This window comes from Leuciscus leuciscus (assembly GCF_965113295.1).
Source record: "Leuciscus leuciscus genome assembly, chromosome: 2".
NCBI classification, from domain to species: Eukaryota; Metazoa; Chordata; class Actinopteri; order Cypriniformes; family Leuciscidae; genus Leuciscus; species Leuciscus leuciscus.
In genome coordinates, this window is record NC_138726.1 from 64,704,055 (window position 1) to 64,727,760 (window position 23,706).

General features: G+C 42.3%; 1 protein-coding gene across 1 annotated transcript; it reads right to left on the minus strand.

Annotated features, from left to right (window-relative positions):
- Positions 1 to 1,054: 1,054 nt before the first annotated feature.
- On the minus strand, positions 1,055 to 23,348 carry LOC309492619 (cerebellin-1). The gene is made up of 3 exons (XM_082161630.1): positions 22,863 to 23,348; positions 21,205 to 21,324; positions 1,055 to 2,462 (listed from the first exon to the last, which is right to left on the minus strand). The coding sequence occupies exons 1-3, from the start codon at positions 23,127 to 23,129 to the stop codon at positions 2,265 to 2,267; spliced, it is 585 nt and encodes a 194-aa protein (XP_082017756.1). The 5' UTR covers positions 23,130 to 23,348; the 3' UTR covers positions 1,055 to 2,264.
- Positions 23,349 to 23,706: the final 358 nt, after the last annotated feature.

Genomic DNA, 23,706 nt, shown 5'->3' on the forward strand with positions numbered 1-23,706 from the left:
GCCTTATTGTAAAGTGTTACCATTATATCTATAAAAATAGTCATGTTTTCCGTGCACATCCCTAATTCTAACATTCTCTTTTAATATGCAAAATAATGGATGATGTTCTGCACTGCAAACGAGAACACGCGCGGGCCGGAGACCTGCTGTCCTCGGACGGCCCGCGGGAAGCTGCTTTTCTCTGGCTCTGACCCACAACAGATGGTGGATAATGATAATAAATAGACTCTGCAGACGCTTGTGTCCGTTTACACTCTGACCTTCACGGCCGAATGAAGCATGAGGCGTTTTTAAGGCAAGACTTACCGGTGAATCGGGGGAGAAACGTATATAAATGTGACCCAATTGATTAATCGCTGAACATTAGGATAATTATTTTGTTTTATAGGTTTTCTGAAATGTTGTTACGGGCCTGTTTAGATATGCAAATGAAACCTTTTAATTAAATATGCACTAATTTGCATAAATTTACATAACTGAAATCTGATCAATTGGATGAAGACTGATTCAAAATTCTTGTTTGATTTTTCTTGACATATCAGGTTTTTAGATTTTGTTTTTCTGTTTCATCACCCAGTGAATCAGGAAACACTGTCAGCAGCCAGAGAAAAATACACTTTTTTTACCATGTTTTTTAGGAATAAAATGTTGTATAAATCAGGTTGAATGATATATGAGCAAACCCTTCAGTAAAAACCTTCAGAATATAGATGGGAATAAAACTGTAAGTTTTGGTGTATATATCTTTTACTGAAGTGGAGAAAAAATTTATTTTGTGAAAACGGCCTTTAAAAATGTGTATTGTAATCAACAGACTCAAATAGATAAAGTGCAATAAAATAAACACTTTATGTGTACTAATACACTAAATGTGTATTTTGATTGGTTTCTTTCCCATACCAGTGCATGAAAATACAATGGTTTTGCCATTAAAATTCATTAAAATATCATGATAATCGAAATTTGTTTTTATAATGACCAATTATCAATATCATGGCTGATATTTTAAAACCTATATTCTTTCAAAAAACAAAGAAAAACCCAATCTAGAGTCTTTCATGCTTCAAGACATCAACATTTTATTGTACAGTTGTAAAAATTAGTTTTAAACAAAAAATTAGTATTTTTTTTTAAATATTTTATTTAAACGACAGAAATCATGGTTATGAGGATCCAGACCCCATGCAAACTGAAAACAGAAGAGCTTGTGTCATATTTAGTTTGATGTCCTGAGGTTCAGCACCTTTGGCTGATTATTTGTTGAAAAATAAGCATTTTTGTATCCCATTTTGTACACTGAAAGTGCAATGTAACATGTTAAAGGGGCAATACGTAAGAATTTTCATGTATTAATTGCTTTTTAATGCCAATGTGTGAACAGCTTGCAAGGAAACTTAAAAAAATGAGACCTTCCCCGGTGTCTCTTTGAAAGCCTGTAGATTGATTTTTATGTGAAGGACTTGGGATGTTTTTGGCGGGAAAATCAAAAGGATGTGAAGTTTACGCTCCCGAGAGCCTCTCCTCCAATCAATGACACATGAAAACGAACGAATGCTTATACAATGTTCAGGATAACACCGAAAGAGCCGTTCTGTACTGTAATGTCAATGTGCCGTGCAAAGAAAAGGGATTCATTCAAACTACAGTCTCAGAGACAGATCTATATAGTCTATAGTCTCAAATATACTTTATAATAAATAATCAAACCTCATCTGTCGTCGTGATGCCGGTGAATCTCAGAGCTGCTGCAAACATCCACATACTTTCTGAACTGCTGTTTCTCATTTTTGTTGTGGGTTTATTATGTTATCGAGAGAAAAACTGCAGCACATATTCACATATTCATCTAAATCTCTCACGGCGTCGGGATGTTCGTTAACAGCATATCGCTTGCAAATGTATTTCCAACTTCTTTTACTTCTAAGAGAAGAACAAAAAAGACCTTTGCAGTGTATATATCAAGTCTTTGAATCATTTTTGTTATGAGTGCGAACAATAAGTTGCTGCTGCAGTTCACGTAATGACCACCGGTGTCGCTAATAACAAGGGTTTCTACATATAGCCCCGTTAATCATGTATTAAGAAGCAGGTTCATGCATAAAGAAAGAAAGGTTGCAGAGGAAGAAGTCCATCAGCGAAAGTAAGTAGACCTAAATGAAAAGAACAAGCTGAAGAATCATCACACTTGTGAACTCCTACAAACGTCCTTCTACTGAATGTGTTCTTTCTATCAGTGTCTCTGTTTTCCACACAAACTTCTGTTTCTACAGGGGAAAAACAAGGAACCCCGAGAAGGTGGAGTATTTCCATCCGCCCATCAGGTTTCCTCTCTCCAGTTTGAGCGAGGCTTTATCCCCTCTCTCCATGGTCACCAGACCAGCGTTGGTCGCCGCCTCGCGCGTTACGTCCTGATCGCCGGCGAAAGCAGAGAACACCGGCCAGCCGTTCAACACCAGACTCACCTGGACGGACAGGTAGACAGTAAGGACAATCGCTAGGACACTGATCACTTTTTCAAAACTTCACACAGTGATCACAACATCAGTCTATGTGAGGTAAACTATGGATCATTTATCATTGCTTTGACACAAAATACGTTCAATGACGACTTTTTCAAATTACGTCAAGTCAAGTGACCTTCATTTATACAGCGCTTTTAACAATATAGATGTTTCACAGCAGCTTTACAGAGATAATAGGAGATTACAGTAACAGAGATTGTTTAGGCTTTACAGCAGCTCTAGAATAAAGTTATTGTCCAGATAAAGTTGATTGATTCACTTATTGATTATGTGGGAGTTTTACTGGTGAGCGTTCGTCAGGTGTAAAGTTCAGTGTTAGAAAGTAACGTCTCGGTTACGTATGGTAACCCTCGTTCCCTGAGTCCAGGGAACGGAGACGCCTCGTCGGGGGAGTTCCCCTGACGAATTGGGATCACGCTAGGGAGACCAATTGCCTTCGAGTGAATTAAAACGAGCCAATGATCATTGGCATGCAAGGTTTGCATTCCGCGGCCCGCCTACCAGTGCGGGTATAAGGCGGAATCAAGCGCATACACAAACGCTTTTCGCTGAGGAGCCGAACGGTGTCCAGTTCTCCGCGAAGGTACAGCAGCATGGCGACGGGACGAGGCGTCTCCGTTCCCTGGACTCAGGGAACGAGGGTTACCATACGTAACCGAGACGTTCCCTTTCGTCAGCAGGGAACTCCGACGCCTCGTCGGGGGAGTTCCCCTGACGAATTGGGATCCCTACCAAAACGCCATGGTGCTGGCCCCTTCCAGCGCCCAGCTAAGCTACAGCCCTGCAGCAGTTTCCAGAAATTTTGCGGGAGCTAGCTAGGGAATCACACTGCTGTTCCACAAGACCCAATCAGTGGATATTGGATAACACTGGGAAAGCGTGTCCGACCCCAAGGATATAATGGGGGGGAACGCTGCGGAAGCTGAGGCAGCCTAGAGGAAGGCCCTCAATACACATATGTACTAACCACGTAGGGTAGTGAAACATATGGCAGTCCTTGAAGGTAGTCCCAGTCCGGAGGAGTGAGGAGCATACTCAACAAGGACGACAGAATGAGTCTGTCAAGGGGAAGACACGGCTGAACTGCACGTGGCAATCATGGGTCGCCGCAGGGACCACTGGAAAAATACCCAGTCTACTAGCAACTCCTTACTGAAGGTAGCAGACCTGGTGCCGGGCGGTCCGCAACGCCTGGCACCGGAGGGGGTGATGGAGGAACTCACGAGGTTAGCTGTTTGTTGGGTAACCAACGGAGCAAAAAGACGCACGTATCCGCTCACGGAATGGCGTCGCAAGCCGACACACCTATTCCCTCTAATTACTGGCCGTAGCGAGTACTCGGGAGGAAACCGGTTCCACACGTAGGCCATAAAACCTAGCGAACGTGTTCGGTGTCGCCCAGCCCGCAGCTCTACAAATGTCTGTTAGCGAGGCGCCTTGTGCCAGAGCCCAGGAAGCGGCAACACTCCTAGTGGAGTGAGCCCGCAACCTAGGTGGGCAGGGCTCACCCTGGGACTCATAAGCCCTGGTGATAGCATCCACTAGCCAGTGGGCTAACCTCTGCTTGGAGACAGCCTTCCCCTTCTGCTGGCCTCCGTAACAAACAAAGAGCTGATCTGAGGTCCTAAAGCTTTGCGTTCTGTCTATATAAACCCGGAGGGCCCGGACAGGACAGAGAAAAGCTAGGGCTGGGTCTGCCTCCTCCTGGGGCAGCGCTTGCAGGTTCACTACCTGGTCCGCGAAGGGAGTGGTAGGAACCTTGGGCACATATCCGAGCCTGGGTCTCAATATGACCTGAGAAAGGCCAGGCCCGAACTCTAGGCACGATTCGTCGACCGAAAAAGCCTGCAGATCCCCTACCCTCTTGAAGGAAGCCAATGCTAACAGGAGCGCTGTCTTAATGGACAGAATATTAAGCTCGACTGACAGCAAAGGCTCAAAAGGAGGACTTTGAAGTGCTAAGCACTAAAGTTAAGTCCCAAGAGGGTACAGGGTGCAAGTTGCGAGGTGGATTTAGCCTCCTAGCACCCTTGAGGAATCTGATGACCAGGTCGTGCTTCCCCACGGACTTACCTTCAACTACATCGTGATGTGCGGCTATTGCGGCCATATACACTTTAAGGGTGGAGGGAGACAGCCTTCGCTCCAACCCTTGTTGTAGGAAGGAGAGCACGACTCTGATCGGGCAAGTTCGTGGGTTCTCCCCGTGGGAAGAACACCAGCCGACGAACAGGTTCCACTTCAGCGCATAGAGGCGCCTCGTAGAGGGGGCTCTAGCTGAAGAGATGGTATCTACCACTGCCTGTGGCAGGCCATCTAGAACCTCTGCGTCCCGTCCAGGGACCAGACATGGAGTTTCCAGAGGTCTGGACGCGGGTGCCATAGAGTGCCCCGTCTCTGAGAGAGAAGGTCTTTCCTCAGAGGAACCGGCCAGGGAGGGGCTGTCGCAAGGAGCATGAGTTCTGGGAACCAAGTCCGGGTTGGCCAATACGGGGCCACCAAAAGGACCTGCTCCTCGTCCTCCCTGACCTTGCACAGTGTCTGTGCAAGAAGGCTCACTGGGGGGAACGCATATTTGCGTAAGTCCCGGGGCCAGCTGTGTGCCAGGGCATCCGTGCCGAGAGTTCCCTCGGTCAGGGAGTAATACCACTGGCAATGGGTCGTGTCCGGAGAGACAAACAGGTCTACCTGTGCGGCTCCGAAGATTCGCCAAATCAGCTGGACCGCCTGGGGATGGAGTCGCCACTCTCCCGGAAGGGGAGGCTGACGTGAAAGCTCGTCGGCCACATAATTGAACTCCCCTGGGACATGAATGGCACGAAGCGACCTCAGATGCTTCTGACTCCATAGGAGGAGGTGGGAGGCGAGTCGCGACATACGACGGGAGCACAGACCACCTTGTTGGTTGATGTACGCAACGGTCGCAGTGCTGTCCGTACGGACCAGTACATGCTTGTGTCTGAGAAACCCCTTGAGGCGACACAAGGCCAAGCGTACTGCTTGCAACTCTAGGCAATTGATGTGCCAATGCAGCTGGGGCCCCGTCCACAGACCCGAGACTGCATGCCCTTTGTACGTGGCCCCCCAGCCCTTGGCAGAAGCATCTGTGAAAACCACAGCATGCCTGGAAACCTGGACTAGGGGCACTCCAGCCCGTAGAAACCCAGGATCCAACCAAGGGGAGAAGGTTTGGTGACAGCTCGGGGTGACTCTGACCCGGAACTTGCCGCTCTGCCACGCCCACCTCGAGACTCGATCGCAAAGCCAGTGCTGGAGCGGTCTCATATGCAACAGACCGAGCGGCGTTACTGTGGCTGCGGCTGCCATATGCCCCAGGAGCCTCTGAAATTGTTTCAGTGGAACCGCTGACTTGCCTCGAAAAGACTTGAGGCAGTTGAGCACTGACTGGACGCGTTCCTCCGTGAGGCGCGCAGTCTGGGCGACCGAGTCCAGCTCCATACCGAGATAAGAGATCCTCTGCACAGGGGAGAGTTTGCTCTTGTCCCAGTTGACCTGAAGCCCCAACTGACTGAGGTGCCGGAGCACCATGTCCCTGTGATCGCACAACACATCTCACGAGTGTGCCAGAATGAGCCAGTCGTCGAGGTAGTTGAGAATGCGAACGCCTTGTTCTCTCATGGGAACAATGGCGCCTCCGCGACTTTCGTGAAGACACGGAGCGACAGGGCCAGCCCGAAGGGTAGGACCTTGTACTGATATGCTCGACTCTCGAAAGCAAACCGAAGGAACGGTCTGTGTCGAGGAAGAATCGAGACATGAAAGTACGCGTCCTTCAGGTCGATCGCTGCAAACCAATCCTGGGGACGGATGCACTCGAAAATGCGTTTGTGCGTGAGCATCTTGAACGGGAGCTTGTGCAGGGCCCGATTCAATACTCGCAGATCCAGGATTGGCCGTAACCCACCGCCTTTCTTGGGTACAATGAAGTAAGGGCTGTAAAACCCTGACCTCATATCGGCTGGAGGGACCGGCTCGATCGCGTCCTTCGCCAGTAGGACGTCGATCTCTTTCCGCAAGACCGGGGCATCCACTGGACGCACATGGGTGAAGTGGACGCCCCTGAACTTGGGAGGCCGGCGTGCAAATTGAATTGCATAGCCGAGCCGGTTGGTGCGGATGAGCCAGCGCGACGGACTCGGGAGCTCTAACCAGGCTCCGAGAAACCGCCGCAACGAGCCCACCCGCACGACCGGCGTACCCGCGGAGGGGCAGCGAGGTGGAGGGCAGGGACACGGCTCTGGTGGCATTGTGGCGGCCGAGAGCGGGGTCTGGGTGTGTATTTGAACAACACCTACCTGCCTCCACCGGGGGACAGACGGCAGGGAAGACCCGTGAGCGTTCTGCTGCGGTCTGTCGCCTGGCGAGGGAAGGGGAGGAGACAAGGAGCAAGGCCCGAGGACGGCTGCTGGTCTCGCCTTCCCGCCCAGCGACAGACAGGAGTGGCGTGACCGAGGTGGCGCCACTGCTATCTGAGAGCTGGGGAGAGAGGACTGAGAGTGGCGAGACCCGAGGGTGGCGCACACTGACGTCCTACTCTTGAGCGGGAGAGACTGCATGTTCGGCAGTCCCAACCGTGAATGACCCAGAGGAGGAAGAAACTGCTCTTTTTTAGGTTTTGGGTACCACCGACCAGCTGGTCGGCGGAGGAACAGAAACTAGAAAAATTTAACAAAGGATTCTCCACCCGGCCCTCCTCCGGGGGAAGGAGTGGTGATGACACACACTCCCAAAGAGCAGTTTTCGTCACACTCTCTGGGTCGCTCCTCTCAGGGTCATTTCCCCTCCTTTTGCTGGGGGGGAAACGAACTCCGAGCGGGCTGGTTTTAAGGCGCTTCTGGACCACAGTGTGGACATCGTCTGACCGAAGGCCAGCGCTGTGACTAATCACGGCCAGTCATAAAGCGCAGCTCTACTCCGAGTCAGAACTACCCACGTGCACTGAATGTGCAGGGGTAGTGAGAGAGGAAAAACTTCTGCAGATTTAGGCATGTTTGGCTTGCCATATTGGCACCAAAATACTTCCATACTGCCAAAAAATTTCACACACATCTAGGTACTTTAGACCCAGGAAGTGTGGCTGTCAAGTCTGAACCTTCAGCATGAGAACACACCATTACAGTAGGAACTCAGCATCATTTTCAGAGTATAACAGCCCTCTCTCCGATGTAGCAATCGACATCTGTCCTCCCCTGGGGCCCCGAATGAAATGCTTGGTCCCTCATGATAAGGACCAAAATCCCACTCAAAGCCTCGACGGCACACGGCACGCTGAGCGGCTCAAGCCTTTACGAGAAAGGGGAGGCGAACAACGTGCCGACGTGGTCATGCACTCCTGAGAGAACATGAACCACCCATGAACGCCGTCTCAACACACTGATTAGGCATGTGAAACAGCGATCATGGCCGTCAACCAGGCATGCAAGACAGTGAACGTGGCCATCGCTGGCACACGGCACGCTGAGCGTTCAAGCCCTCAGGCAAGACGAACAACATGCCGACGTGGTCATGCTCTCATGTAGAGAGCACAAACCACCCACGAACACAGTCTCAGCATGTTTGTGATGCGCTAGAGGAGTGGGAAGCTCGTGAGGGTCTTTCACCTGGCGAGACATTCCGCACTGTAACCCTCAGATCACCAATGTTATTTGCCAAAGTAGCCCTCTCCTGGTGCACCAGAAGAGAAACTAGATCGGGAAACAAGCAAAGGGACTCACCTCATAGAGGCACGCGAGTCTTGATCTTGACCACGCATCTTGAGCGCCGAACGACGCGCGTTGGGTTGCCGTGACAACCCACGCTGTCAACCGGCGCTCGACGGCACACGGCACGCTGAGCGGCTCGAGCCTTTAAAAAGGGGAGACGAACAACGTGCCGACGTGGTCATGCACTCATGAGAGAACATGAACCACCCACGAACGCAGTTTCACACACTGATTAGGCACGTGAAACAATGAACGTGGCCGTCAAATAAGGACAGGAACGATCGCATCCAGAAACACACGAGTGAAACGTCATCCTGAAAAGGACGCGATCTTCACTCGTGTTGCTCTTTCAGGAAGAAATTACTCTTTATTGTGCTGAAGCACACAGGGACCCAACGCGGCGACACAGCGGGGAAACTGCAAGCCCGCTGTGCGCACTCAACCGTTTACCAGCTGTAAAAACAGCTTTTGAATTAACAAGTGTGTAGACGCAGCCGGCAGAGAGGAAATCGCGCGGTCGCTGAAACGCCGTCTCACCAACACAGAGAGGTCCCTTCCCGAAACAGCAGACTCGTAGAGCGTAAGATAAATACAATCTTAAAACTCATTCACTCAGAGAGGACACAACCGGTCGGCTCCGAAGCAGAAAGCGTTTGTGTATGCGCTTGATTCCGCCTTATACCCGCACTGGTAGGCGGGCCGCGGAATGCAAACCTTGCATGCCAATGATCATTGGCTCGTTTTAATTCACTCGAAGGCAATTGGTCTCCCTAGCGTGATCCCAATTCGTCAGGGGAACTCCCCCGACGAGGCGTCGGAGTTCCCTGCTGACGAAAGGGAACAGTAAGTACAACATGTATCTAATAAACTTGGTACGGCATGTATGTAGACCGTTCGATGATGACACCTATTGACTCGTAGGCTACGATGCAAGTTAGTATAGAAGTTCTGCTTGTTAACAGCAGGCGTTCATCAATAATGTCTAGTCATCTTCATTTATACAGCGCTTTAACAATATAGATGTTTCAAAGCAGCTTTACAGTGATAACAGGAAATTAAAGTAACCGATTGTTTAGGCTTTACAGCAGATCTAGAATAAAGTTATTGTCCAGATAAAGTTAGTTTTGATTGATTCACTTCCGTTGCAAAGATCCTTAGTTATTAACTTAGGGGCCGCTAACACGACACCGTTCTAACAGAAAACCCTCAGCGCGCTCCTGCCGCTCACTCACACAACTGGTGGATCGTGAACGCAAATGAAACCATGAAAAAAACAAAGAAGTTATCTCTGCTTCATGAAGTTCACTTTATTTATTCGAATTTAGTGACATTCCTGACACACACACAGTGGTGTTTGAGTGTGTTCCAAGTGTAAGCCTCGGGAAGACACTGATACAGCACTGCATGGGGGTTTTCCTGGTTACAGGTTCCAAAAGACTGCTCTGCCACTTACACTTATATACCCAGACCAGAACAAAAGGGTTATACCAATATTTTTTAGAGTTGTTTTGGGTCTATCCATGTACCCCAGGGGGTAACACCTGGTTTCGGCGGAGAGGGAAGATATCTTGAAGAGACATCACCCAAAGAGGAGAACCGAATTCGATAACACTTTATAATAACTGCACACTATTAATCATTAGTTAAGCATTAGTAAACAGTTCATTCATCATTTATAAAGCATTAATAGACATTATTAAGCAGTTTCTAAATACAGCTACAGTGAGGAAAATAAGTATTTGAACACCCTGCTATTTTGCAAGTTCTCCCACTTAGAAATCATGGAGGGGTCTGAAAATGTCATCGTAGGTGCATGTCAACTGTGAGAGACATAATCTAAAAAAAAAATAATCCAGAAATCACAATGTATGATTTTTTAACTATTTATTTGTATGATACAGCTGCAAATAAGTATTTGAACACCTGAGAAAATCAATGTTAATATTTGGTACAGTAGCCTTTGTTTGCAATTACAGAGGTCAAACGTTTCCTGTAGTTCTTCACCAGGTTTGCACACACTGCAGGAGGGATTTTGGAACACTCCTCCACACAGATCTTCTCTAGATCAGTCAGGTTTCTGGGCTGTCGCTGAGAAACACGGAGTTTGAGCTCCCTCCAAAGATTCTCTATTGGGTTTAGGTCTGGAGACTGGCTAGGCCACGCCAGAACCTTGATATGCTTCTTACAGAGCCACTCCTTGGTTATCCTGGCTGTGTGTTTCGGGTCATTGTCATGTTGGAAGACCCAGCCTCGACCCATCTTCAATGCTCTAACTGAGGGAAGGAGGTTGTTCCCCAAAATCTCGCAATACATGGCCCCGGTCATCCTCTCCTTAATACAGTGCAGTCGCCCTGTCCCATGTGCAGAAAAACACCCCCAAAGCATGATGCTACCACCCCCATGCTTCACAGTAGGGATGGTGTTCTTGGGATGGTACTCATCATTCTTCTTCCTCCAAACACGTTAATGGAATTATGACCAAAAAGTTCTATTTTGGTCTCATCTGACCACATGACTTTCTCCCATGACTCCTCTGGATCATCCAAATGGTCATTGGCAAACTTAAGACGGGCCTTGACATGTGCTGGTTTAAGCAGGGGAACCTTCCGTGCCATGCATGATTTCAAACCATGACGTCTTAGTGTATTACCAACAGTAATCTTGGAAACGGTGGTCCCAGCTCTTTTCAGGTCATTGACCAGCTCCTCCCGTGTAGTTCTGGGCTGATTTCTCACCTTTCTTAGGATCATTGAGACCCCACGAGGTGAGATCTTGCATGGAGCCCCAGTCCGAGGGAGATTGACAATCATGTTTAGCTTCTTCCATTTTCTAATGATTGCTCCAACAGTGGACCTTTTTTCGACAAGCTGCTTGGCAATTTCCCCGTAGCCCTTTCCAGCCTTGTGGAGGTGTACAATTTAGTCTCTAGTGTCTTTGGACAGCTCTTTGGTCTTGGCCATGTTAGTAGTTGGATTCTTACTGATTGTATGGGGTGGACAGGTGTCTTTATGCCGCTAACGATCTCAAACAGGTGCATCTAATTTAGGATAATAAATGGAGTGGAGGTGGACATTTTAAAGGCAGACTAACAGGTCTTTGAGGGTCAGAATTCTAGCTGATAGACAGGTGTTCAAATACTTATTTGCAGCTGTATCATACAAATAAATAGTTAAAAAATCATATATTGTGATTTCTGTCACTCACAGTGTTATGTCTCTCACAGTGGACATGCACCTACGATGACAATTTCAGACCCCTCCATGATTTCCAAGTGGGAGAACTTGCAAAATAGCAGGGTGTTCAAATACTTATTTTCCTCACTGTATAAATGCTTTGTTCTTGATTTATAAGCATATCTATAATGTGTTTAATAATTGTATTTTCATACTTTATTAATGATCAATTTATCATTTCTAATTGAAGTATTGCATAATTTACACACCAGTTATTTAGGAGTTGTCAGTGGTTCATAACATCACTTAGAAAGTGTGAGTAAATTATTAATAAACTATTTAAATGTACATTCATACATCTTATTATTCAGACATATAGTAATAGTTACTTAGTGTGTTAATAAATGCTTTATTAACATGTATTTCTACTGTAAGTAATGGTTAATTCAGGGAGTTATAAAGCGTTTAGTAGTGGTCAGTTAACTATATGTGTGAGCTCATCTAAAGTGAGGACTAGTTATGCCTTATAACACATTTACAAAGGAGATTTAAAGGCTGTTAATATTTCTATGTTCTGTATCACTGTGTGTGTTTGTTTCCTTTTTCTGTTTAGAAGAAAACTGAGTCTTTAGATCTCCTTTATAAATGATGTTTAGAAGAAAACTGAGTCTTTAAATCTCCTTTATAAATGATGTTTAGAAGAAAACTGAGTCTTTACATCTCCTTTATAAATGATGTTTAGAAGAAAACTGAGTCTTTAAATCTCCTTTATAAATGATGTTTAGAAGAAAACTGAGTCTTTAAATCTCCTTTGTAAATGCTTTATAAGGCATAACTAGTCCTCACTTTAGATGAGCTCACACACATAGTTCACTGACCACTACTAAATGCTTTATAACTGAATCTACTACGTTTACTTACACTTTCTAAGTGATCTTATGAATCAGTGACAACACCTAAATAACTGGTTATGTTATTCAAATACATAAATTATGAAAATACAATTATTAAACACATTATAGATATGCTTATAAATCAAGATTAAAGCATTTATAGCCATATTTATAAACTGCTTATTAATGTCTATTAATGCTTTATAAATGATGAATGAACTGTTTACTAATGCTTAACTAATGATTAATAGTGTGCAGTTATTATAAAGTGTTACCCAGAATGCTCCTAAGTTTTTGCAATGAAATTAAGACCATTTTACCAATCGCACTGAGACATTTAAAATGATACCAAACATGAAAAGGAAAAACAATAGATTCACAAGATACATCATATGTGATATATAGTAGGGGTGTAACGATTCATTCATTTTCTCGATGCATCGATTACAAATCTTGCCGATGCATATGCATCGATCTTGAAACATGGATTTTTGAATCGTGAATCGTTTGTTTCGGTCAATAATCGATTTTATATTTAAAAATCGAATGAATCGCGATTATATAACGAATATACGATGGATAATAAAAAAAAAAGAAATATAAATCTTAAATTAGTTGCGTCTGCGACGTAAAGTGCGCCCTCACTGCAGTGGCGCAGTGGATTGCGTCACTACACTTCAATTCGCGCCTGTTTGTTGTCATTTGAATAAACGCAGCAGTGCACAATGGAGGGCAACGAAGGAGAAATTTGCAAGGCACCAGCCAACATGAGATCAAAGGTTTGGGATTACTTCGGTTTTCACAAAGTAAATGGAAAGATTGACAAGTCCGTTGCAGTTTGCAGACATTGTAAATCTGAGTTAAAATACTTTGGAAATACAACGAACCTTAGCAACCATCTCCGCAGACGCCATGCCATTAATATAGAAATACCTGCACCTAAAGCAGCTAGCAGTATTTCAGGGTCAGACGTGAGAAGTGCTACTTCTAACCTATTTGGTCAACTTCAGAGTCTTTCCGAAAACACCCATAGTGCTAAAGTAATAACTGCATCTATACATAGTTCCTACATGACGTCACAACATACGGGCATTTGCCGACCCGGCGCCATTTCTGTGGGCAGAACTTCAGTCTATGGGCAGAACATTAGAAGAAGATGAAGCTGAAACGAGTTAATTTCGTGATAAAAAGTGAAAATGGTCATCTCCTGCTGGGTTAATAGATGTTCAAATCGTGCCGGAGGTTCAGTTAAATTTAAATCAGCTCTCTTTATCGACGATGTTACCCGCGGTGGAGAATGCTTACAGACGTGCCTGGCGCGCGTACACACACACCTTATCTTTAACGGTTACTTTACCATCTTCGGTGTAGAACCCAAAATATTTCTCAACACTACTTTTTAGATGAGTTCGGGTCGTAATTGCATGTCCGCTCAGGCTGGCCGTTCTGTTGGATTGGTTTCACACGCCACACCCCCGATTTCTCACGCTGAAGTGTCAACCTTGTCGGCCTAATGCCTGAAAGATGAGTTTATCTATAGATCTACCAGTTCCGGGAATCTCCCGCATATTGATTGCGGCTTCCTGATGCACGCAAATTAGTTCAAATCTCCCGGAATCTACTGTGCTCCAAACCGCGCAGCGCGAGCGCGGCAGAGGGGTAGAATGTCATTGATTCAACTACGGTAATCATAGACTGTAAAAATGCGCTATTACACGCCACTTTAAAACCCGGATAGTTTATTTATAGTTCGATTACGGATATTTCACCTCATGTTCGAATGTATATTCGAATATCGAATAAAAAGTGACAGCCCTACCCGTCATTAGACTTCATAAATGTGAGAAGACTAAGCTTTTGTCAGAACAACGACGGCTGGCGAGGATAAACAGGAAAGAAACTCCCTCAAAACACGCAAGAATTTGCTCAGAGCACTTTATGCCAGCTGCGTATCTTGTGTATGCTGGTAACTTGTGAGTTTCATTATTTAGATTACTTATTACGAAGGGGATCGGTGTCGTCACGTCCGAGGCTCTCGTGGGCAACGCAAATGTATTAAATAGATAATAATAGTTCTATGGTGGGCCAAAACAATGTTCACAAACAGAGCATTAATTGCTTCTGTAAAAAGATCTGCACTGTAAAAGATCTGTGACTTAAATAAAGTTTCTTTATAATCTCTGTCACTTTGTCTCTTCATGATTTTCGTAACATTATAAACAGAGAGAAATATTTGAAAATTGCTTGTAAAACTTTGTAAACACAGCAGCTTATGCCCTCAAAGATGGCGTCTCCGGGGAGGTCACGTGACATTAATTGGCCTGTGGGAACTATGTATTGCAAGATTTATTTGCAAGGATATGCGCCCCTATAGCGTGGTGGAAAACACTGGTTTCCGAGAAATGATAAACACTTTAGAACCAAGATAAAAAATACCCAGCCGTCAGTTTTTCAGTAAAAAATGCATCCCGGAATTGTATCGGTCTACGAAAGAGGAGCTACAGCTCAAGCTTTCTCAATCTGCCCGTGTTGCCCTCACGACTGATTCTGGGACGTCGTGTTCGACAGAGTCTTATGTGACAATTACCGCACATCTGATTTCCATGAACTGGCAAATGCAAAGCTTTGTTCTTCAAACAAGGACTCTAAACGAAGCCCACACAGGTAAAAACATTGGAGAATTGCTGCACGATGCCTGCTCCGAGTGGACAATTGCAGACAAGAGTCCTGCTCTTGTTACTGATAACGCCCGCAATATGATTGTTGCAGGTAAAGTTGCTGGATTTACCCCCCACATCACTTGCTTTGCACACACTCTGAACCTGGTGTCTCAAAAGGCCATGAAAGTTAGCAGTGCAGAGCGATTGTTGGGCAAAGTAAGACGTATTGTCTCTTTTTTCCACCGAAATTCAGCTGCTACATGCACGTTAAAGGAGAAACTCTCGGCTTGCCGGTACACAAACTTAAACAGGACGTTTGCACTAGGTGGAATAGTTCTGTGGAAATGCTTGAGCGTTTCTTAGAACAACAAACTGCAATCTTGGCCACGCTTATGTCAAAGGATTTGCGGAGGGGAACAGAAGTACACACTCTCACAGAAACGGACATCAGTAATGCTGAGGATATTGTGAAAGTGATGGCACCCATTAAGATCGCTACTACTATGATGTGTGAAGAAGAACAACCAACCGTGTCTGTGATTGCGCCTCTCCAGGCTAAACTACTCAAACATATCGAGCCCTGCGAGGACGATACAGACATGACTCGAGAAATGAAATCAGCGATGACAACGGACTTTTCATCCCGATATATACGAACTCCCGCGACATTCTGCTTAAAGGTAAGATGTCTCTCTAATTGTCAAAAGCAAAAGTATTGCAAATGCACAACAATCTTTGAATTATGTATTATTAAGACCAAATTGTTGCTTATATTAAAACTTTTAATAGCACAACATTGTTCAAAGTTTTCATTTTGACTTGGTAACAACTAATAGTTTTTTTTTTTTTTTTTTTGCTAGCATCTGCATTGGACCCCCGTCTTCAAAGGGCTACCCTTTCTAGAAAACGAAGAAAGAGAATTTGTCTTCACTAAACTTACTGTTGATGCCACAAACAGTGTATGTTTGCAACTTCCCTTATTTTCATGAACCAAATGCTGGCTAATTAACTAGACTGTATTAAGGATTATAAGATTGTAATATGATGGTCCGAAATAGTACTTGGCTTGTTTTAGTGAAATTATTGACTTGACTGGTGTTCGTATTTATATTTCATTTTGTTACAGATTCAAGTGGAACGTCAGCAGGAGGATGCAGTTGAAGAGAAACCACCAGACACAGCTGAAGAAGGTATTTATTTTAATAACTTGTTAATAATAAGTAATTGTTTAAATGTAAAGGGTAGGCATACTGTAGCATAGACGTTTGGGATGCATTTGTAATTCAAAATGTATTTAAGGACAAGAAATGAGATGCAAACAAACAACTTTTTCATCATGTGTTTCCATCAATCTAATTCATTTTCTTTTTCAGATGAGATGCGTCCTGCAAAAAAATTGAAAGCTATGGATTTGCTCTTCGGCAACATCTTTCAGCAGGTGCCAGAGACCTGTCCACTATCAAGGTCCGCTAGCGTGGTCAGCAGAGACGAGGTACTCAAATACAGATCCATGGTTCCTCTGCCACTGACTGAAAATGCACTGGACTGGTGGAAGTCCCATGAGGCCGAGCTACCAATCCTTGCAAATCTGGCAAGAAGTTGTCTTTGCATTCCTGCTACTAGTGTGGCCTCAGAGAGAGTTTTCAGCACTGCAGGAGACATAGTGTCTTCTCAGAGAAGCAGTTTACGGCCAGATTGTGTTGATCAATTAATATTTTTGAAAAAAAATCTCAAGTAGATCTAAAGCAAGTCATATCATAGCCATGTGTTTGTTCATATCTGTCTTACTACACTCACCACCATGTTTTAATCGCACTCTGTGTGGTGTTACTGCCCGTTGGACTTGGCCTGTTGCATTTCTGCACTTTGCTGTATTTACACACTTTCTTTGCTGTATTTACACACTTTGCTGTATTTACACACTTTCTTTGCTGTATTTACACACTTTGCTGTATTTACACACTTTCTTTGCTGTATTTACACACTTTGCTGTATTTACACACTTTCTTTGCTGTATTTACACACTTTGCTGTATTTACACACTTTGCTGTATTTACACACTTTGCTGTATTTACACACTTTCTTTGCTGTATTTACACACTTTCTTTGCTGTATTTACACACTTTGCTGTATTTACACACTTTCTTTGCTGTATTTACACACTTTGCTGTATTTACACACTTTCTTTGCTGTATTTACACACTTTCTTTGCTGTATTTACACACTTTCTTTGCTGTATTTACACACTTTGCTGTATTTACACACTTTCTTTGCTGTATTTACACACTTTATTTGCTGTATTTACACACTTTCTTTGCTGTATTTACACACTTTCTTTGCTGTATTTACACACTTTGCTGTATTTACACACTTTCTTTGCTGTATTTACACACTTTGCTGTATTTACACACTTTCTTTGCTGTATTTACACACTTTGCTGTATTTACACACTTTCTTTGCTGTATTTACACACTTTGCTGTATTTACACACTTTCTTTGCTGTATTTACACACTTTGCTGTATTTACACACTTTCTTTGCTGTATTTACACACTTTGCTGTATTTACACACTTTGCTGTATTTACACACTTTGCTGTATTTACACACTTTCTTTGCTGTATTTACACACTTTCTTTGCTGTATTTACACACTTTGCTGTATTTACACACTTTCTTTGCTGTATTTACACACTTTCTTTGCTGTATTTACACACTTTCTTTGCTGTATTTACACACTTTGCTGTATTTACACACTTTCTTTGCTGTATTTACACACTTTATTTGCTGTATTTACACACTTTCTTTGCTGTATTTACACACTTTCTTTGCTGTATTTACACACTTTGCTGTATTTACACACTTTCTTTGCTGTATTTACACACTTTCTTTTTCTTTGCTGTATTTACACACTTTCTTTGCTGTATTTACACACTTTCTTTGCTGTATTTACACACTTTGCTGTATTTACACACTTTCTTTGCTGTATTTACACACTTTGCTGTATTTACACACTTTCTTTGCTGTATTTACACACTTTCTTTGCTGTATTTACACACTTTGCTGTATTTACACACTTTGCTGTATTTACACACTTTCTTTGCTGTATTTACACACTTTCTTTGCTGTATTTACACACTTTGCTGTATTTACACACTTTGCTGTATTTACACACTTTCTTTGCTGTATTTACACACTTTGCTGTATTTACACACTTTGGGTCTCATTCATGAAACACGAGCAGAACGAATTTTTGTGTAAATCGTGTGTAAAGTGGTTCTGGCGTAAATTTTCGGATTCATTAAAATGTTCGTATTTTCCAAATGCTAGTTGGTACGAAAGAAATCTACACCTGCTCCAGCCACGCGTAAATAGTGCGTTTAACATCCGAACGTTTTGCTCATTAATAAGGCTGCATTTTAATTCACCTTAATCGGGTACATATTTACACAGCATTTTGAAAAAATATTATATATAGTAATTACATACGGGTTTTCTTTTTACTTTTATTACGAGAGCCAGTAATAGCATCTGCAAACAGAACACAAGTCCGCAAGTCTTTTTTAATTTTTTTATATTCAAGCTGTTTATTCATTTTTAAGTCCGCAAGTCACAAGTGTTGCAGTCAAGCTTCATGTCGAACCATTTTCTTTTCACTTCTGGGATGAAACTCCATTAACTGCATCTGCCAAGCATTTTTACCTAAAGCATTTAGGTAAAAGCATTATTACCTAAAAAATCCTTTTTTTTAGGACCTGATACGCCACTATGTACGCTTGAAAAATAAAATGTGGCGTTTTGAATGAACTTCTGATAATAAAACTTCAATTTCTGCATCTGAGAAATTTATCTTCTTCATTCGCTTTTGAGAAGACATATGAAATCCTTCGTTTCGTGTCATAATATAATGCCCATATATAGTTGTCAGTGACAGTCGGTTTTAATGGGCGGGATTTATGGTAATTGAGAGAATGAACGTGCACGCGCGTCCCATTTACGACTGATTGGAATTCATTAACCCACACACACATTTCACTATCAAATCTGACGTTTACGAAGTATTTGTGAATCAGGAGAAGAATTTTTCGGGAATGTCTCTTTACGCGCAAATCACTCACATATTTACTCGTATATTTACGAATGTTTCATGAATGAGACCCAATCTTTGCTGTATTTACACACTTTGCTGTATTTCCTAAATGTTCAGGAAATGTGTGCAATGTTTACAATAAAAGCACTCATGGTGCATTGAATATGTAGAAGTAGTATTTTTTTTCTTGGTTTACTTACCTTAATGTATTTTGAGTCCTAAGAAGTTAAGGTATTGAACTGAAGTCTTGAATCAAGTTATTAAATCTATTGAATGGTCATGAATTTCCCCAAAATTGATTTTATTTGCTCAGATACAGATGTATACTAAAATGTACAGAATAGTATCGTTAATAATCGAATCGAATCAAATTTCATTGTTAATCGAATTGAATTGAATCGTTCTGATTTGCAAAAATCGTTTTTGAATCGAATCAAAAACCTCTGAATCGTGAATCGAATCGATTCGCTGTCTACCCAAAGATTCACAGCCCTAATATATAGAAATTCTTAGGGAACTTGAGGAGGGAGAGGAGGATGCAGAGATGAGGAAGGAGAAAAGTTTGGACAGGACAATGTGCTCTTTCATTGTGATCTTCTGTCCAGGGTGTGTTTTATTGCTTTATTGCAGGGTGAGTTTTATCTCAGCTTTTGTCTTAGCAGGAAAATCAATTCTTACAGTATGATTATTACCATCTTGCATAGAGTCTTTTGTATTGTATTCTGTTCTATGCATGCTTTATGATAGAAACACTAGTTAATGTAACCTTATCTATACCATGCTTTCTATCAAAATAATCCTCATTTAATACCCCAAACATTGTAACTTCCCTGACCATGACAGTCTAAATAACATCAGAATTTCATAATTTCTTCGTTCAGTGCGGAAGAAATTGATCACAACTTCAACACCATCGACTCACTAAACCATCAAGACTTTCTCCTGAGACGTCATCCGGACACTCGTTCAACGTCTTAGGCATTGCAAGTCTTGTACACTTAACAGACTAAACGGAGGTTTAGTATCAGCGAAATGAAACGAGCGGTTTGTGTGAGAAAACGAACAGTATTTATATCGTTTTTACCTCTTATACGCAGCCATGTCCAAGTGATCTGATCTGACGTGTGCGCAGACTGGTGCATAGATATATACACACTAGATGTCGCCTTAAAGACATTCGTTCCAATGAACTGCCGTAGACAAGGCGACATCTAGTGTGTATATATCTATGCACCAGTCTGCGTACACGTCAGATCAGATCACTTGGACATGGCTGTGTATAAGAGGTAAAAACGATATAAATACTGTTCGTTTTCTCACACAAACCGCTCGTTTCGTGTCTTGGGCCATCAATGTGTACTTACGATGGGGAATTGTTTAATTTGGACGACGGGGAATTGTTTTAATTTGGACTCTGTGCTTGTGTTTTGAGACAGTGACCATCGACCTGCATTATATGACTGACAGACAAGAACGGTTTGACCTAAAAATATCAAAATTTAAACTACTGCGGAAAAAAAGACACCTACATCTTGGATGCCCTTGAGGTAAGCTAAAACATACCAAAAATGTATTTCAAAGTGAACTATCCCTTTAATGTTAGAGTTAAAAAAAAAAAAGCTGAAAGTTGGTTATGAGAAATGTATGAAGAGTTTTGAAAAATCAACATTCAGAAATGTGTCCTAGCAATGGATTTTGATTTTGATTTTTGTCTTTTTTTTTTGGTAGCTAAAATTTTTCAATTTAATTAATGTCATAATTGATTAACTTTGCATCATTAAACCTGTTTCTGAATTGAATGACAGTGAACTGAATTGAGTTGAATGACAACACTTGTCTTCTGTAGAGATGTTTTAGTGTTGAACTTGAATTTGTTTCAAAAATGATGAATTTTACAATAATCTGTATTGGTTAAATCGCTATATAAATAAATGTGACTTAACTTGACAACATCATTTAATTTGTATTATCTCCTAGTTTGAATGACTTTACTAATATGCAAAAAAGTTGAAAATACTTTTCTTTGTCCTGAATCTGTATTGTGTGGAAAGCGCTAGAAATAACATGACTAGAAAAGGACATAAAACTGAAGTTTCTCATGAAATTCTTCACGAGTGATGTGAAATGTTAAATGTTGAATGATTCACCTGTATAGTTTGTCTGTTGTAGACTTTGACCACATTGAAACTGAAGCTGTACACTCCTTTTCTGGGAGCCAGGAAAACGCTCCGTGCCGGATCGAAATGACTCCCGACGTTCACCAGAACCTTCGACGGGACACAAAAACACACGTGTTGCTTCATGCACTGCTGACAAAACGGCTAAAGCATCAATCTCATATTCATTATACCTGGTTGAAGAATACAGTGGCTTTTTCAAATGCACGTTATAAGTAACTCCAACTCTCAGTGTGACAAGCTGACAATGACAAGCTGCGCATTACAAATAATCACAGCCTTTGCGATTTCAAAATCGTGATAAGCCAAACCGGTTTTAGTGCGATTACATGGAAATTGTGATTAATCGTGCAGCCCTAATTACTAGCTTTAGTATTAAATTAGTATTAAAGTACGAGTAATTTTTACATTCCTAGTAACTACAGTTAAAAAAATACAATAACTACTAACTAATGGTTTACTATCTTTAGTATTGACTTAGTATCAAAGTATGAGTAATTTTTGCATCCCTAGTAACTACCTTTAAAAAATACAATGACTACTAACTAATGGTTTACTAGCTTTAGTATTGACTTAGTACCGAACTACCAGTCATTTTTACATCCCTAGTAACTACAGTTAAAAAATACAATGACTACTAACTAATATTTTACTAGCTTTAGTATTGATTTAATACCGAACTACCAGTCATTTTTACATCCCTAGTAACTACAGTTAAAAAAAACAATGACTACTAACTAATGGTTTACTAGCTTTAGTATTGACTTAGTACCGAACTAACAGTCATTTTTACATCCCTGGTAACTACAGTTAAAAAATATAATAACTACTAACTAATGGTTTACTATCTTTAGTATTGATTTAGTACCGAACTAACAGTCATTTTTACATCCCTAGTAACTACAGCTAAAAAAATACAATGACTACTAACTAATGGTTTACTATCTTTAGTATTGATTTAGTACCGAACTAACAGTCATTTTTACATCCCTAGTAACTACAGCTAAAAAATACAATGACTACTAACTAATGGTTTACTATCTTTAGTATTGATTTAGTACTGAACTACCAGTAATTTTTACATCCCTAGTAACTACAGCTAAAAAATACAATGACTACTAACTAATGGTTTACTATCTTTAGTATTGATTTAGTACTGAACTACCAGTAATTTTTACATCCCTAGTAACTACAGCTAAAAAATACAATGACTACTAACTAATGGTTTACTATCTTTAGTATTGATTTAGTACCGAACTAACAGTCATTTTTACATCCCTAGTAACAACAGTTAAAAAATACAATGACTACTAACTAATGGTTTACTATCTTTAGTATTGATTTAGTACCGAACTAACAGTCATTTTTACATCCCTAGTAACAACAGTTAAAAAATACAATAACTACTAACTAATGGTTATCTATCTTTAGTATTGACTTAGTACCGAACTAACAGTCATTTTTACATCCCTAGTAACTACAGCTAAAAAATACAATGACTACTAACTAATGGTTTACTATCTTTAGTATTGATTTAGTACTGAACTACCAGTAATTTTTACATCCCTAGTAACTACAGTTAAATGCACTGCTGATAAAACGGCTAAAGCATCGATCACATACTCTACCTGGTCGAAGTAAATGGTCATGGTGCGGTTGCTCATCTCCGAGGGCTCGTGGTTGTTGTTCCTGACGGCTGAGAATGCGACCCGTCCGCTTCCTGAACGCACCGACATTCCCAGAGCGTTCCCGGCCGGCTCTGTGGTCGGAGTGGAGTCACACACTACTAAACACTTTCCCTCCAGCACGATGGGCTCTGTGTTGTTCTGGCCCCGGACCCTGAAGCCCGTCACACACAGGAGCCCAGCGAGCAGTGAGACCCGCGAGACAACCATCCTGGAGGATTCAGATACACTCCAGTGTTTCAATATGATGAGGTGTGTTTCACCTTCTCCTCTGTCGGCCCCAAAACTAATGCTAATCTAATCTCGACTCTAATGATCCACAGATCAGCGCAGAGCGGGTCTGATTGTGTGCGGTTACTCGAGATATTGGATTATTTTGCACTTCAGTGTTTCTGTGTGTTGTGAGATATACTGCATATGTGACTGTATCACCACAACACACACACACACACACGCCATCTGGACGAGACGTCCCTCTTGAGGAGACCATATGCCTTCCCATCAGGCTTCCCAACATTCCTACACACACACTTATTATTTTTCTTTTTTAGTTACACACACACACACACACACACTCACACACTAACTACACGTGGTATTTTTAGTGTCACGTGGGAAGGTTTAACTTTTAAAGTTGACAAATAGTCAAACTGATGGATTAATATCGTGGATAGTCAAAATGATTTAATGTGCCATATATTGTCCATATACTCAGCCCTTTAAATATCAATCTAACATCTGTCAGAGATTCAAGGCTTCTCGAGATCAAGGAAATATCAGGTACTAG